The 17,693-nt window shown below is 36.3% G+C and overlaps 1 protein-coding gene across 6 annotated transcripts in view; it reads right to left on the bottom strand.

The window, feature by feature from the left end:
• RASAL2 (RAS protein activator like 2) overlaps nt 1–17,693 on the bottom strand; it is a 292,067-nt gene that overhangs the window by 117,855 nt on the left and 156,519 nt on the right. For all 6 annotated transcript variants that reach the window (XM_036272221.1, XM_036272220.1, XM_036272223.1 and 3 more), the window contains exon 3: nt 16,299–16,425. In XM_036272221.1, coding sequence (XP_036128114.1) covers nt 16,299–16,425 — 127 coding nt within the window. The remainder of the gene's footprint in view (nt 1–16,298; nt 16,426–17,693) is intronic.

Raw genomic sequence — 17,693 nt, forward strand, 5'->3', positions numbered from 1 at the left:
CAATCACCAATTCTGAAATAGCATGGTATTATTACCAATAGAGCAGAAATAGTATGCAATAATTTTGATGAAAGACAAAAATCATGTGATCATATCAATAGACATTGAAAAAGCATTTGACAATAGAGCATCGATTTTTGACAAAATGTGGGAATAGAAGGATCATATCTCAACATAATAAAGGCCATTTATGACAAACTTACAGCCAACATCATACTCAATGAGCAAAAACTAAAAGCATTTCCCTTAAGAACAGGAACAAGACAGGGATGTCCACTTTCACCACTCTTATTTAACATAGTACTGGGAGTCTTAGCCACAGCAATCAGACAACTAGAAAAAATAAAAGGGATACAAATTGGAAAGGAAGATGTGAAACAATCATTATTCGCAGGTGACATGATATTGGACAAAGAAAACCCTAAAGACTCCACCAAAAAAACTACTAGATTTAATAAATGAATTTGATAAAGTACAGGATACAAAATCAACATCCAGAAACCACTGGCATTGTTATACACCAAAAATGAACTCACAGAAAGAGAAACTAAAAAAACAATCCCATTTACCACTGCAACATAAAATTTAAGATACCTAAAAATAAACTTAAAGAAGTAAAGGACGTGTTCACAGAAAATCACAGGACATTGAAAAAAGAAACAGATAAAGATATAAAAAAGTGGAAGTATATACCTTGTTCATAGACTGGATAAATTAACATCATTAAAATGCCCATACTACCCAAAGCAATCTATAGATTCAATGCAATCCCCATTAAAATACCAATGATACATTTCACAGAACTAAAACAAACACTCCAAAACTTTATATGGAACCAAAAAAGATCCCGAATAGCCACAGCAATCTTGAAAAAGATGAACAAAGTAGGAGGATCACAATACTGGATATTAGGTTATACTACAAAGCCATTGTAATCAAAACAATCTGGTACTGGCACAAGAACAGGCATATAGATCAATGAAACAAAACAGAGAACCCAGAAATTGACCCAAGACATTATGTTCAATTAATATCTGACAGCGGTGGCAAGAGCATTCAATGGAGTAAAGATAGCCTCTTTAATAAATGGTGCTGGGAAAATTGGACAGCTACATGAAAAAAAATGAAACTAGACCTCCAACTTATACCATACACAAGAATAAGCTCAAAATGAATAAAAGACTTAAATGTGACTCATGAGTCCATAAAAATCCTAGAAGAAAATGTAGGCAACAAAATTTGAGACATTACATGCAGCAGAATTTTCACTGATACAATGCCTAAGGCAAGAGAAACAAATGAAAAAATTAATACATGGGACGACAACAAACTAAAAAGCTTCTGCACAGCAAAAGAAATAAGCATCAAAATGGAAAGGGAACCCACTATATGGGGGAGCATAATTGCCAACAATACATCAGATAAGGGGTTAATTTCCAAAATATATAGAGTATTCATCCAACTCAACAAAAGGAAGACAAAGAACCCAATTAAAAAATGGGCAGAGGACCTACATAGACACCTCTCCAAATAGGACATACAAATGGCCAAGAGACATATGAAAAAATGCTCAATGTCACTAATCATCAGAGAGATGCACATTTAAATGACTATGAGGTATCACCTCACACCTGCCAGAATGGCTGCCATCAACAAATCATCAAACAACAAGTGCTGGCAAGGGTGTGGAGAAAAGGGGACTGTAGTACACTGTTGGTGGGAATGCAAACTGCTGCAGCCACTATGGAAAACAACATGGTGTTTCCTCAAAAAATTAAAAATTAAACTGCCATTTGACCCAGTGATTCTAATCCTTGAAATATATCCTAAGAAGCCTGAAACACCCATCAGAAATAATATATGTACCCGTATGTTCATAGCAGCACTATTTACAATTGCTAAGATCTGAAAACAGCCCAAGTGTCCATCAATAGATGAGTAGATAAAAAAGCTGTGGTACATATACACCATGGAATACTATGCAGCTGTAAGAAAGATCTCTTATCCTTTGAGACAACATGGAGGGACCTGGAGGGTATTATGCTAAGCGAAATAAGCCAGTCAGAGAAAGACAAATACAGATGATCTCACTTATTTGTGGAATATAATGAACAAAATAAGGTGATGAACAAAATAGACCCAGAGACATAGAAGTAGGGTTCAGACTGACCAACTTCAGCGGTGGGGGGTGGGAGAAGGGAAGAGCTAAACCAAAGAATGTATACATATAAGCATAACCAATGGACACAGACAACAATGCTGGGGCGGGGCAGGGCAGGAACGGGAGGAGGGTGTCAATGGGGGGAAAAGGAGAAACATCTGTAACAAAATTAATTAATTAAAAAATATAATAATAAAGAAAAAATAAAAATTTTGAAAGGCAAATATATACTGAAGGATGACTTTTTGGAGTCTAATAACACCTCTTCTGAAAACCCATTCATGAATCTCAATAATTAACAAAGAGTAAGAAGGAGTAAATTTCTGCTAATTTTAATCTAATCTTATTCCCTGACAGAACTGACACAACACACCTTTGTTTGATTTATGGTTTACCATTTCTAATGTAGAAAATGCATAAACCAGACTTTCAGATGGGCATGAGATTCCACAAGATTAATTTTCTTTAAATTGCTACATCAATTAAAAGTGACAATAATACTGCAATGGACTAAATGGTGTCCCTCTAAAATTCATGTGTTGAAACCCTATATGATGGTATTATGGTGTGGGGCCTTTAGGATGTAATTAGGTCATGAGGGTGGACCCCTCATGAATGAGATTAGTGCCCTTATCAAAAGGAACCAGAGCTCTGGAGCCCTCTTTCTGTCATATGAGGCAATCTGCAACCAGGTAAAGGGCCCTCAGCAGGCACCAAATCTTGGATTTCCTATCCTCCAGAACTGTGAGAAATAAATGTTGTTTAAGGCCCCCAGCTTATGGTATTCTGTTAGAGCAGCCTGAACTAAGACAAGTACTCTACATGAATGTATTATTTAGGCATAAATACAACAGAGAAGTTAAATTAATTGATAAGGCTTGAGAAAGATAATAAAAATGTAAGTATAATTCTAAGTTACTAATCACAGTAACACATTTAATTATAAAAGCTCATCTTTTACCTATAATCCTATGCTATGTCTCCTACCTCAAGCAGTATTAGAAGAGGCTGAATTTTCTCCTCACTTCTATTCTGCATGCAGTTTCTCTTTCAGAGGCTTATCTACCATTTAGGAACTGTTTAGCTTTTAGTGGCCACTCCAAGGCTAATTTTATTTAATTGTTATGTGCACTTCTAATGACATTCTGCTTTTATTTTTCTCTCTCCTTACTTTTGGTCACACCCAATGTATTATTTCACTGGCTCCCTCATTAGCTTATCTGGTTCCTAACACAAATACTTCTCCACAATTCCTACTTTAAAAAAGTAATTACAAAATATTTATTTAAACATGTCTTTTACTCTTTAGATGTCACTACACAGATTAAAGTGAGAGGGGGGAAATCTAAAGTCATTTAAGTAGAAAAAAACTGAACTTATATAAAATAATAATCTTTATTAGATGTTTTCACTCTTTTCTACCTTAAATTATTCCTGTTACTTTCTACTTTATGGAGTTATAAAGAACAAGCCAAACTTAGACAAAATAAAATGCTATAAGCAGAAGGAAAAAAAATTAAATGGATGGTAATTTCCTGTTGTGCTATATTAAATACTAATTAAAATGTGAAATAAAGTTGCTGTGCACATTTCTGAAGACAACAGGAAAGAAAAACAGGTTATAAATTTCAGAGAAAAGAAAGTAATCAAAACAATCCAGTGAACACAATAGCTTTATGAGAAACTCGGGAACTTCCATTCTTATTAGAGAAATCAGAGGGCAGGTAGGTAGGTGCCCAGAGGGTCATAACAAAACACACTTCATCCCTGGAGGCAGTTCCAGTCTGTTTTGGACACAAACTCAACTAGATTTTCCACCAAACTGATTTATAAATCCTTCTGTTTGAAATAGAAACTAAAAGGGCTTTGGTAAAAATTTAGCTAATCCTGGACAGGAGGGTGAGGGAGACAGACTGGGAGGGAGGAAAAGAGGGAGAATATACAACTAAAGTAATATTTAGCTAATTTAGCTCAATTTATCTGAATCATATATTTTTCCTTTTGGAAAAGTTCTATGGCAGCCAAGGGCCGAGATCAAGCCTCAAAAGTAAATCTCAAGATGCTTTATAAACAACTCCACCCCTGTGCTTCTACCTCCTTTGTGTAACAAAATGGTGAACTATACTGTACTTTAGACTAAAGGGATTTGCCAAACTATGCAAGTAGAAATGGAAAAATTGAACAAGTAAAATCATGAGATATAGACACAGGATGCTTCCTAAGACTGTTACACCTCAAATTATTTATTGGGTTGATTTAAAGCTGTTCAAGCAAAATGAGAAACAGTAACACCTCCTCTATTATCTCACTGATCCCATGATACACTGTCACAGGCACAGCATTTATGAGCCACAGAAAACTTGTTCCCTGGCATTATCTCAGCTAAGTTTTATTTAACAAAGAGCAAGGAGAAGAAAATATCCTTTTAACATTCCTGAAAAATCCAACAGAGGTTACTTTTATAATCTATTAGATTATAATCTTCTAACATAAAATGTCAGGAAGTGTTGTTTAGTCAGATTCAATTTCTCTTCTTTACTACAGATAAATAAATACTAAGCTGTTTTAATGGTCAACTTAATATCCTGCTACAAATTAATGACTGTAGAGTGAGAAGAAAGTTAGCTAATTTTTAAAGCAGTATATTTTAGTAATGTGAAAGCCACGGGTTGGCATCAATATAATATACCCTTCCAGCTAATCCTCTCAGTTTTTAGTTCAATGTTCTCCCTGATTTTGAAACATATGATGAAGGGCTAAAATGCACCTTCACTACAGGCAGGTTCCTTCTGCCTTTTCTCCATTCTCTTCTTCCTTGTTATAGTAATTAGTATTATTTTTAAGAATATTAAGAATATTATTATAATATTATTAAGAATATTAACTCATTCATTTGATTGAAGGTTAAAAGGTTAAAAAGCATTATATAATGAAAAGTTAATCTCTCTCCTGCTCTGATCACCAGGCCTCCAGTTTTCTCCTCAGAAGTAACCACTGCTAAAGGCTTCTTTGACATAGTTCTAAACAGTTCTATTGTTACACACAAATCATAGTATACTATACATATATATTTCCGCACCTGCGTTTTCCCTCTCCCCTTAATAATGTATCTTAGGCCCAGCCGGTGTGGCTCAGTAGATTGAGCCTCATTCCATGGACTGAGAGATCTGGGTTCGATTCCCAGTCAGGGCACATGCCCAGATTGTGGGCTCAATCCCCAGTAGGGGGCATGCAGGAGGCGACTGATGGATGTTTCTCACATCAATGTTTCTTTCTCTCTCTCTAAAAAAAATCAATCAAAACATATTAAAAAAAAATGGATCTTGGAAATTGTTTTACATTACTACATATGGGGCTACTTTTTTTTTTTTATAGGTACACAGTAGCCCATTATATAGATTTAACATTATTTAAATAACCTCCTATGGAAGGATATATAGGTTTTGTCTACTCTGTGTTATTATAAACAATGATGCAATGACTATATGAGTAACTATGTAGGACAAATTCTTAGAAGTAGATTGCTTCTGGGACAAAGAACAGGGAGAGCTTGGCCAGAATGCCCTCTGCAGAAGCAATCTGCATAGAGTGGACTACAGTGCTTGTTTCCTTCCTCCTAATCTTCCCAAACATTTTTGTATTTGCTAATCTCGTAGGTAAAATTGGTAGTTCATTATAGTTTTAATGTGCTTTTGTTAATTATAAATGAGGTGTACCTTCCTTTTCTTGCATTTTAATGGCATTTTAATTTTCTTTCCTGCAAACTGTATATGCCTTTCCCTATTTTAAAGTTTTCACATGTCAATAAGTAATATATGCACATGGTTTAGAGTCTACTGGTTTTACTGACTTTATCTCTCATAGCCAATTCTTCTGGTAGTCACCACCAAGTCTTAAATACTATGGCTGTACGGATATTTTTTTAATTCTTCCATTTTAGACATCATCTACTGACTTTCCACTATGGAAAATGAGAATTCTACTCTTTATTCCCAATTACTAGTCCAGTTGGTGCATACACACTTCCTATTTTTCTCACCATCCCTATACAGTTACTTAGTAACTTAGGTAAGGACAAGCAATATTATAACTATGTATGTTGTTTCGAGTACACCACATAGCAAATCCTTTCTGTAATATAACACAGTGGTCAAGAGCATAGATCCCAAAGGCAGGCTGCCTCAGTGCAAATCCTGTCTAATTATAGGCCAGTTACTTAACCTCTCCATGCTTCAGTTTCCTTATCTGCAAGACAGTACGTAGTGGGTTTACAAGGATTAACAAATCCATATAAAATGCTTGATATGTAGAAGGTGCCATATAAGCATTCTCTATATCCTGAACTACTTTTTTGTTTCTCCTGTAGCTATTGTCTGATCATTCATTTACCTTGGTTTCTATGTGCCTATTGTTAATTCAATCCCAATTCATTTCTTATTGTTTAAATATATCCAGTTATACCAGTTTTGTCTTCTTGCAGAAGTCTTCACTACTGCCCTCTGATTGCTCCACTCTGAACCACTGTCTGTGTTCTATAGCTGGTACAGAGCTGTTTACCTTGGCTCTCGCTATGGCATTCTTCTGAGGGCTGCCTCTGTCTCCCCTGTGTTAGATCTCCTATCCTGCATCCCATGTCCTGCTCCTTCTTGGTGAAGAATATATTCCACTAGCTTCAGGAGAAATAATGTGCAGGAGGTGATTTTAAAACATGTTCCGTGTCTGAAAATGTGTTTCTTTTATCTTCATGTGTGGTTAATGGCTTACTGCTAGATACAGCATTCTAAGTAGAAACTAATTTTCCTTCAGCAGTTGGAGGGCATGCCTTATTGTTTTCTAGCTTCTGAGTTGCTAATGGGAAGTCTGAAGTCATTCTGATCTTTGATCCTTAGCTTATACTCTGTTTTTCCTTTCTTTGGAAGTTTGTAATACTGTCTTTGTCACCAGAGACTGATTGACATTTCCTGAAAATGCCTTGTCATAGGCACTCAGTAAGCCATTTTAATATGGAAACGCCTATCCTTCACTTGGAAATTTTATTGAATTATTTTGCTAATGATTTCCTCCCCTTGTTTTTCTATAACTCACTGTTTTGATATTGGACTTTCTAAACTGATAGTCCAAGTATTTTATCATTTTCCCCTGTACTTTCTGGGATATTTCCTAATTTTCATTTTTGAACCCTTCTACTACTGAGTTTTATTTCTGTTACATTTTTATCTTTTTTTTTATCCTCACCAGAGGACATTTTTGCATTTTATCTTCAGATAGAGCAGGAGAGAGGGAGGGAGGGAGAGAGAGAGAGAGAAACATCAATGTGAGAGAGACACATGGACTAGCTGCCACCCGCACAACCCCAACTGGGCCGAGAATGAACCACAACCAAGGTACGTGCTTTTAGTGGGAACCAAACCTGGGACTCTCTGGTCCACGGGCCGATGCACTAACCGCTGAGCCAAACCGGCCAGGGCTCTGTTACATTTCTTAAAAAATAGACAACTTCTTGACCTTGCATAACATTCAGTTCTTGTCTCACATATGTAATATTTTCTCTCTCTGAGGAGAATGATGATTCTTCTTCAAATTTTCTATTCCCTGACTATCTCTATTTCTCCAAGTTTCTTTTGTTTTGTTTTGTTTTGGTTTGGTCTTTCTTCAGATGCCTGCTAGTCTTGGAAATGTCAGTATCTTTAGGTCTTTCTTCTTGGGCTAGTGAAATACCCTAATGGTATTCTTCTGCTCTCCTGCCTGAAGGATGCAGGTAAGTGAGGGAAGACGGGTGGAGGAGTCTCATTCAGTGTGTGTGCAGATGTTAACTCCGATCCCTTGTATTATGAAAGGGTCCTGTGCCCTCAGTTTTGCCTAGTTATGCCCCAATCCACATCCTTGAGGTTTTCTTCTTCAGAGAATTACCGTGCAGTCTTGTATTAGGGTATGAGTGGGGGTAGGATGAACAAATTGTTCAGTGGGATGGGGAAGAGAAGACCTAGGGATCCATCACCATGTGTTCCTGATACCATCGATTCCTGAGCCATTTGAAGACTTTGTGGTAAAATGCAGATTGGTGCTTGACTTTCTCAAGTCAGCCAGGTCATTTACCACACTCCATTTACTTTCAAGTTATTATTATTATTATTATTATTATTATTAGTTTGTGGTTGTTTTTCTTCTTTCTTATTCTCCTTGTCCTTAAAGGACCAGATCTTTAAAAAATTCTTTTACTATAGTTATAGTAGGGTTTCTGAAAGAAATACAATTAGATGCTTATGTTAAATCCACCAATTTTATCCCCATAAGTCCAGGCTAAATCTAAAAACCATTCCTGATGATTTATGCCATTCATTTCTCCTTCCCACCCAATTCTCTAACCACCACAAGTGGTTTGCGAGTGAGGGGTGCCTGGCCTGGGCATCACATTTTAGAGGATTCTATTCTGGTGCTCCTGAGCACCATCCCCACAGAGCTTAAATGTACAGGCCGGCTGCCCACATGCATGTCTACGTGCCTCTTGCGATGTGAGGCCAAATGTGCGAATTCTCTCCAGGCTTTCCAGACTGTCATAAAAATACAGTCAGAGTTGAAGGACAGAACATACTTTATTTGTTTATTTTTTAAAAGTTTGTTAGACTAACTTAAATATTAAGACATATGATATAGCTTGTAAACATAGCAAGTAGCTTGTCCATAGTTAAACCTTGACTTCCTTCATGGTTTCTCCTTCCCCAAGTCCCCTGGCTTCACAGCAATCCAAACAATGACCCTTACAAATGACTTACATGATTCAGAAAAGAATCCTTTATTTAAGACACTTGACTGCCATCTGTTGGAAATTTTCTGAAATAACTACAAATCAATGAAGACAAATGACAAGCGCCCCTAGTTGTTGAGCAATGCATACTTTGCACAACCAGAAGGGCAGCACCACCTTGAATCAGCTTTCATGGAAGTGAACAAATCTCTACCGTGCCAGGAAGGTAACAGGGATCCAAAGGTCCACTCACAAGTTAGAAAGAGTGGTGGTCTGGCACCTTAGAACTGAGAACTGCTTTCCTCATAGAAAAATGTTCTCATTGCTAATCTCAATCTAGCTCAGAGTAAAATGAAAACTGGCTTTAGTAGGTTAGCTTGAGGATTTAATTAAGTACTAATTTTTATTTTATTCATACTAGCTTTGAGTTCCAAATAACTAAGTTCCAAAAGAAATTTAGGAATGTGTTGAAAAGTAATTTTGGAATTCAATTGGCTAGTAAATGGAAACTGCTTCTTTCTAATGGGCAAACCTGATTAAATCAGGTTGGTAGTAAGGTCAGTTCTGTTCTAACGCTTGCTTTGAAAATGTAAATGTTCCATCACAACTGACATATTAGGAAACAACTTGCAATTACATTAATTTTTATTAAGATTTCATCTGTGAGAAACACTAGGTGAACAAAGAAAACTGCATCCAGCTGAACCAAGCCACATATGGATACCCAAAATGCTCACACACACACACACAGCTCAAACACATACTAGCGACCTCACTTCACTGCCTGTGTTATGAGCCACACCCATTCATAAGTCCTATAACAATGTTCTATTCAATTTCCAAAAAACCCTCCCTCCATTACTTCACAATAGAACTTAAAAACTACTCTGACACCCATTACCACAAGTAAATTTCAAGATAAATTGCTATATTTATTATAGTATTTATGTATTCCTCAACCATTTAGCACATGTTAAAATGTACCACCATTTTTACTAAGTTCCTATCTTAACCTGTTATTCACCAAGTGTTTGAGTATAGTGTCCCTAATCCCTTTTCCCCCATAAGCCCTGTGATTTTTATTGTGCAATTTTGCACAGAACAGTGGTTTTTAGGAACACGTGTCGTAGTATAACAAAACTGACTGTATGGCTATTTTAACCTAGACTCAAACCCATTCTGATAGACTAATATCAGCAGTATTACCATGTGTATCTTACAAAATTTCACAAATTCCAAAGAATAAATATATACTGGCTTATGGTTTTTAAGAAAACTCAAAACTACCCAATGAAAAGCCTCAAGCAAGATTATTCAGGGTCTTCTACCTTAATTATCCATAATGTTGTTTTTTTTGTAATTCTTGAGCTCATCTGATCTTTTCTCAAATAACTTATGTATCACTCAAATCCAGGAATGATGAAATAAAAGTATAAAGGCTACATATTACGTAGCCCTCTTAGCATAAGCTTGCTTAGAAAGTTGTGAAATTGTCTTAGTTTATTTTATTTTATTTATTTATTTTATTTATTTTTATCCTCACCTGAGCACATTTTTTTCCATTTTTTTGTTCAGGTAGAGTGGGAGGGAGAGAGAGGAACAGAGAGAGAGAGAAACATCGATGTGAAGGGACACATCGAGTGGCTGCCACCCGCACAACCAACCAGGGCCGGGGACAAACTGCAACCGAGGTATGTACCCTTAGCGGGAACCGAACCCGGGTCTCTCTGGACCACAGGCCGACGCTCTAACCGCTGAACCAAACCGGTCAGGGCTATCTTAGTTTATTTTAGAGGGAAACAAGACTCGACATTTTTAGGACATTTCAAAGAAAACCAAATGCTGCCATTATCCATTGAGCTCTAACTTTCAGAGCTAGAAATACCAGACTGATTTTTTTTCATAAATGTTTTGATCATTTGTATGTATATTACCCTAAAGTTCACAATCTGCTTCTACTGGATATTATATATATATTTAATAGTCCACCTAAATATTGAGTGCTATCAACAACAGGCATTATTTTTATTATTATTTTAATCCTCACCTGAGGATATTTTCTATTTTATCTTCAGATAGAGTAGAAGGGAGGGAGAGCAAGAAGGAGAGAGAGGAAGAAACATCGACATCAACTGGTTGCCTCCTGCATGACCCCAACCAGGGCTGGGGACAAATAGCAACCAAGGTAAGTGCCCTTGACCAGAATCGAACCTGCAACTCTTTGATCTGCGGGCCAACGCTCTAACCACTGAGCAAAACTGGCCAGGGTGTCACAGGCATTATTTATCAGCATTTTAAATTCTATTATTTGAAAAATAGAAGGATATTTTTCTTGTAATACTAAGTCTTCATACCTCATTTCTCCTTCTTTCAATATTATTTCCACTCTGTATTTTTATAGAGTATTTAGCATCTTGAAATTGCTTCATAAATTATCTAGATACAACTAATAAATGTTTTGGGAATAAAGAGAGTCATCATTAGTTTATATATAAAGTTAGAACTGAGGCTACTTTAACAGAGAAGGTCAGGGTTAAAACAAAGATCTGAATAATGAATATCCTCTAAAAATTTCACCTATAAGAGTTATCCTTTATAATAATTTTACAAATGCCTTGGAGAAAACATTCTTAATATTTATTTTCTTCAATGTTTCCTCCAGTTTTTATCACAAAGGTCAAAACTTAGGAAAATATAGCTACAAGGTTGACTTTTCCTCAGTTTTTCCAATTTGGTTTCCTTTTTATTTGGTGGTGGTATTTTAAATTTTGTTTGACTTCTTAATTTACATAAGCATGAAAATTTTGGATGGCTGACTTTGACTCTAAAAGACTTTTGATATATTCTTTCCTAAGAGTTGCTAGGATGTATCAAAGGCACACTATAATGCATATAAATGCTGCCCCACACAAAAATGTTGTCCACTGTTCAGCTTCCCCTTTCCCCTATTTCACAGTGCTCTTGGAAGGTATTTGATGGCTTTAGAAAAAAAAGTTGAATTCATACAGTTACATTTACATTAAAAATAAATATGTACTAGTTCTAGTTCATGTGGTCAATTTATATACCTCCTAGTATTGAGTGCATTCAAAGACCCAATCACTTAAAGAAATAATTTCCTTTTAAAAACTCAGCAAATCATGCTTTGCATGGTTTAAATTAGAAAAAAAAAATTTTTCTTGATGAATAATTAAAATCTGGATATTGTTACCAGGAGAAAATAGTACTTTCCATATTTTCCAAATCTGGGAATGTGTGGTTTCGATATGATGTTCATATGCCTTAAAAAGACATCTCATTTTCAGTGGGAAAAAAATGGTGTGTCTAAATCTGTGTGAAATGCCAGCATAAACATAAACACACATTTTAGTATCTTGGGTAACATGTAAACTGCTGAGTGCAAGAGTCTGAGAACTACTGAGATGAACAGTTTTTGTTTAACCACTCCTCCTTCCCCCTATAAACTTTTCTATGTTCTTGACATTTATTAGGGTTCGCATCAGTGTGAATTTGCTTATAGATAATTGTGAAATAAAGTTCTCCACAGATCCTGTACACTTATGGAGCTCCTTTCTGTTATGAATTCTCTGAGTAAAAGGTGCATGTCTTTCATGAGTGGGCATTTCTTCCTAGTTGAGTGCCTCATACCTAAAATCAGAATGTATGCCATGGATTTACAACTGCAAAATCTGATCAGCCCTCCTTGGGGTTGCTCTCCTAGAGAAAAGCAAAGAGAACCCTGAGCTTGGAAAGTGTGAGAACCATACAAAAAGAGTAGGGCTTCCCCATACACACTTGACCTGGCTTACTTATTTGGAAATAAATTTTCGGAATTTTCCTTCTCCTCCTCTGGTCCGTCCTTTGCTAGTGCTTCCTCATCTTCCTAACCTCTAGATGTTGCTCCGGGGCCCCCTCTTGGACTCTCTCTTCCACCTCCACACATTTCCCTGGTGACTTCATTTAGCACCTCACGACTTCAAATACCATCTATTTACTAAAATCTTCAATTTATATTTCTAGTCTATACCTCTCCCTTGATTTCCAGATTTACATATTTCCACTTGGGTGTCTAATGAGACCCTCAAACTTAACATGTCCAAAACTGAACTGGTGATCTCACTTTCCAACTTGCTTCTCCCAGTCTTTCCCAATTTAAAAAAATAACAACTTCATCCTTCTTGCCGCTCTAGTCAAAATTCTTCATTTTTCTGTTTCTTATTTCCCACGTCCAATCCAACAAGTGAATTCTGTTGGCTCTACCTTTAAATATTTTCAGAATCTGGTCACTTTTCAGCCTTTCCACTACTACCATTTTGGTCCAAATTCAATCATCTCTTGTCTAGATCATCGCAATAGCATTCTAATTGGTGTCTGAACTCCCATTCTTGCATCCCTACTCTAAATATAGAAGCCAATGACTCCTCTTCTTACAGAATCAAAGTTAAAGCCCTCACGATGACCTACAAGACCTTCATGATCTGCTCAGTGATGTCATACTCTGCTACTCTTCCCTTATTCATTCCACTCCAGCCTCACTGGCATCTATGCTGCCCCTGGAATATTCCAAGCATACTTATCCTTTAACACTAGCTGTTCCTCTGAGTGGAAACCCTCACCCCCAGATATCCACATACCTTGCTTCCCACACTTTATCAGATCTTCACTCAAATGTCATTTAACAGTGAGGCAGTCATTGGTCACCATAGGTAAAATTATACTTCTTTTTTTTAATCCTCACTCGAGGACATTTTTGCATTTATGTTCAGATAGAGCAGGAGGGAGAGAGGAAGGAAGAAAGAGAGAAACATCGATGTGAGAGAGACACATCGAGTTGTTGCCACCCACACAACCCCAACTGGAGCCGGGGACAAACTGTAACCGAGGTACGTGCCCTTAATGGGAACCGAATCCGAGTCTCTCGGGTCTGCGGGTCAACGCTCTTAACCCCTGAGCCAAACCAGCCAGGGCTAAAATTATATGTCTTGATACTTCCTATTTCTATGCCCTTCTTATTTTTCTCTTTGTACTTATCAACATCTAGCACAGTATATATTTTACTTATTACTCTTGCTTATAGTCTGTCATTCCTCAATAGAATGTAAGCTTCACAAGGGGAGTTTTGTATACGTTTTCACTGGTGTATCTTATGTGCCTAGAACAGTATCTGGCACATAGTTGTCACTCAGTAACTATTTGCTGCATAAACAAATGGATTTTTTTAAAATTAAAAATCAATAAAAGCCACACAATATCATATACCACAATAACAACATGTACTGTGAATATTCATCAATAGTCTATCTTCCTATTTACATAAGAATCTTCTAAAGGCAGAAATGTTATCTTACACCCTTATTCTTAGGGACTAGCATAGAATGTTACATAGACAGCAATTATTCAATTCAATCTTCGACAGCATGAAATTTTGCTTAAAGACAAATCACTAGGAGATAAAAATATAACAAGAGAATAATGATCTAATTCACTGTTAGACTGGCATGTAAGAAAAAAAATGACTCTAAAAGTAGTCTTTTCCCTTCTAATATTTATGAGCAATAGCTTTCAGTGCTAACCAAGGACATCCACTCCAAAAATGATCATAGACTGCCATGAGTCCAGACTTGTTGTCTAGGACAGAAGGTGGAGGAATGGCTCTGGACTAAGCACCCTGGCCACCTCATCTTAGTTTGTCTTTGGGACCAGTACCTGGAATGTTGGAGGTATTTAACAATTTACAATATAGTTCTCTCTTCTATAAAATTGTAATAAGTCTTCAGACTATAAATACATTTATTTTGTCAGTGGAAGCTTTTCAAAGATTCCTAGAGAAATGACAAAGATAGTCATCAACATAACACTGTGAATAATGACAGCAAAGGAATTGAAAGAAGGTGACTGAGCCGATCCAATTTGCACAGAATGCGTACATGAAATACAAACAGGCTATACAATAGTTACACCCAAACAGATTTGCCATACAATTTAGTCCAACACCTAAACTGGATTCACCACATGCTAAAGAAGTACAATGGAAATAAAATGAGAGGAAAATTCGATTTCTCCAAGTATGACTCCTTGGAGAGAAGTGTTTGCTAACCTAACTAATTTCTAGAAAAGCAACAACTGTTACAGGATAAAAAGAGAAATAAATTATTCAAATTCTGACCGAGAATTCTGAGTTCCATTTAAATTATAAAGAGAAATTATGAAAAAGGCAAAAACAAACAAAAAACCCAAACCCTAATTTAAAAAACACAAGCAAAATCACAAAATTATCCTTATTAACCAACATACAAATAATAAATGGTTCTGTTTTATCTACCTAGCAAATGTCTATGACTAAATGTCTAGGTTCACTAAGCAAATCATAATACAATACAAAGCACTTCCTACTATACAAATCCTGTCATTATTATATTTAATCTTAATTATTTTCCATTAAAATTAGCTGATCTAATTATCTATATATCCATAGGTAAGCACGCAGAACATGAAACAATACATTTGGTAGGAAAAACAGAAAGAGTTGCTTTGAGGTTGACATTAATTTCTTTCTTCTTTTTTTTTTTTCCTCACCCGAGGACATTTTTCCATTTTTTTGTTCAGATAGAGCGGGAGGGAGAGACAGGAAGAGAGACAGAGAGAGAGAAAGAGAGAGAGAGAGAGAGACACAGACATCGACGTGAAAGGGACACATCGAGTGGCCACCACCCGCATGACCCAACCAGGGCCAGGAACAAACTGCAATCGAGGTACATGCCCTTAGTGGGAACAGAACCCAGGTCTCTCAGGACAACAGGACAACGATCTAACCACTGAGCCAAACCAACCAGGGCGACATTAATTTCTTCAGTGTGTAACAACTTGTAGGGTTTTCCTGATTTCTCTCTTCTGTCACCCACTCTAACTGGAGTCCTGAATATAACTTACATGAGATACATAAATTTAGCTCAGCTAAATTAGCCTGATCTGACATTACATTATACAGGACAGAATTAGTAGCTGTGTGAACAGGACATAAAACACTCAGTACTAAGTTTCTATACAATACTGGCTCCCCAATGAATCTCACTACTTCAGTAAGATTACCTAATGGTCTTTCAAAATTTAAAGCCAAGCAGTAAACTCAGAAACAACACACTATCCAACTTGTCTAGGGCTGTATAGCAAACTTACAACGCTTAGATAAATTTTACCTCTGTAAAATAACTTTGCTGCCACTTGGTTATAAAAGAACAAAACTTTCTAATCAATGACCTCTAACTCTTGGTTAACATATCAACGTGCTTCCTTAACAGGAAATGTGGGCTGTTTGTTTTATTGTAATATTCAATAACAAGTCTATAAATTACCAGATAAAAGGTAGGAATTTCTTTCCTGTTATTAGCTTACCCAATTTGGCGGCGCCCTCTGGTGGGTACTCAGGAAACTGACCCTCAGAAGGGACACTGACAGTTCTCCTCAGGCATCTTCCTTTGGTAGAGTCCGCCTGCTGCTCCTGGCCTCCCTCCCCAGGGATCTAGTTAACCGCAAGAAAAAGAGATGAAACTTAATAGTGATCTTGCCATAACTACCTTGTGATTGAATAATGTTTTTAGTTAATTAAAGATAGAAGGTTGTAATCATCAAAGCAAAATAGAAGAAACGTAGAAATAAAGTACACAGTGTATACACAGTATTACCAACCCCTTTTCAGGAAGCTCTTCTTTAAAAAGAAAACCTAAAGATCAGGAAGGGTGAGTATGCAAATTAGCTTAGTTGATGTATGTACAAATCATGTCCAGGTGTACTGTTCTGGAAGCTGAAAAAACAAACCAAAACACCCACACAAATAAATTTTTTTACATCGGAAACTGGTTCACAAGCTCCAATGCTGCCCAACACTCAATAAGGTAAATGGAAATAAAAGTCAACCAGAAAGATTTAGCTACATCATTTTCTTTAAAAAAAAAAAGGTTTTGTTACATAAAAGTGGTAAAGTCACCCAATATTTCTTCAATTTTAGAATTAAGCACTTATAGTTAATACATTTTCAGTGAGATTTTACTAATAATTTTTATCAAAATTAACACTAGTATTGGTAACATCTTAAATAGTCTGGCAAAATATATCAGTAATTAATCACAGTTTCTAATTTCTTACAGCTTCAGTATAGAAATTTCAACATTTTTTATAATAATGACTAGCATTGAGTTCTTACCATGTATAGGGCTAAGGAATTTATTTGAGTAACATTATGAGGGAGCCATTATTACCTCCTTTTTACAGAAGAGGAATCATTTATTTTCACAAATGACTGCAGTGAAAACATATCAGATCAACTGATCCAGAAAAACAGAGATACACATGGGTTTGAGTGTCTATGCCCTCTGCTTTGCCTCAGTAATCCAATTCTCATGACTGGGGCAAGAGGGTGATAGCAAGGAAAGTTCTCTCTGTGTTACTGAGAATCTGACGAGCAACGTCCTAATGTCTTCATAATGGGCTGAAAATTATCGCACTCTTTACAGGTCCAAAAATTCACCATTTCCTCATTACCCCATTACCATAATTCTGCTTATTGCTTGTACACTGAAAAACCAAAAGGCAGAATTAACAATGGTAAATTCTAAAAATATAAGAAGATACCAAATAATAACATCAATAAAGACATGAGCTCTTTCAAAAGCACTCTGTAATATAAAACTTCACAAATAGAAATCTAAGTCATCCAACCCTTTCAGGATGAAAATTATATTATCTTTCCTTAAATAATTAAAAGAGTAGCACTGAGAGGTTAAATAACTC

This window comes from Molossus molossus, unplaced genomic scaffold (assembly GCF_014108415.1).
Source record: "Molossus molossus isolate mMolMol1 unplaced genomic scaffold, mMolMol1.p scaffold_m16_p_20, whole genome shotgun sequence".
Taxonomy (NCBI): Eukaryota; Metazoa; Chordata; class Mammalia; order Chiroptera; family Molossidae; genus Molossus; species Molossus molossus.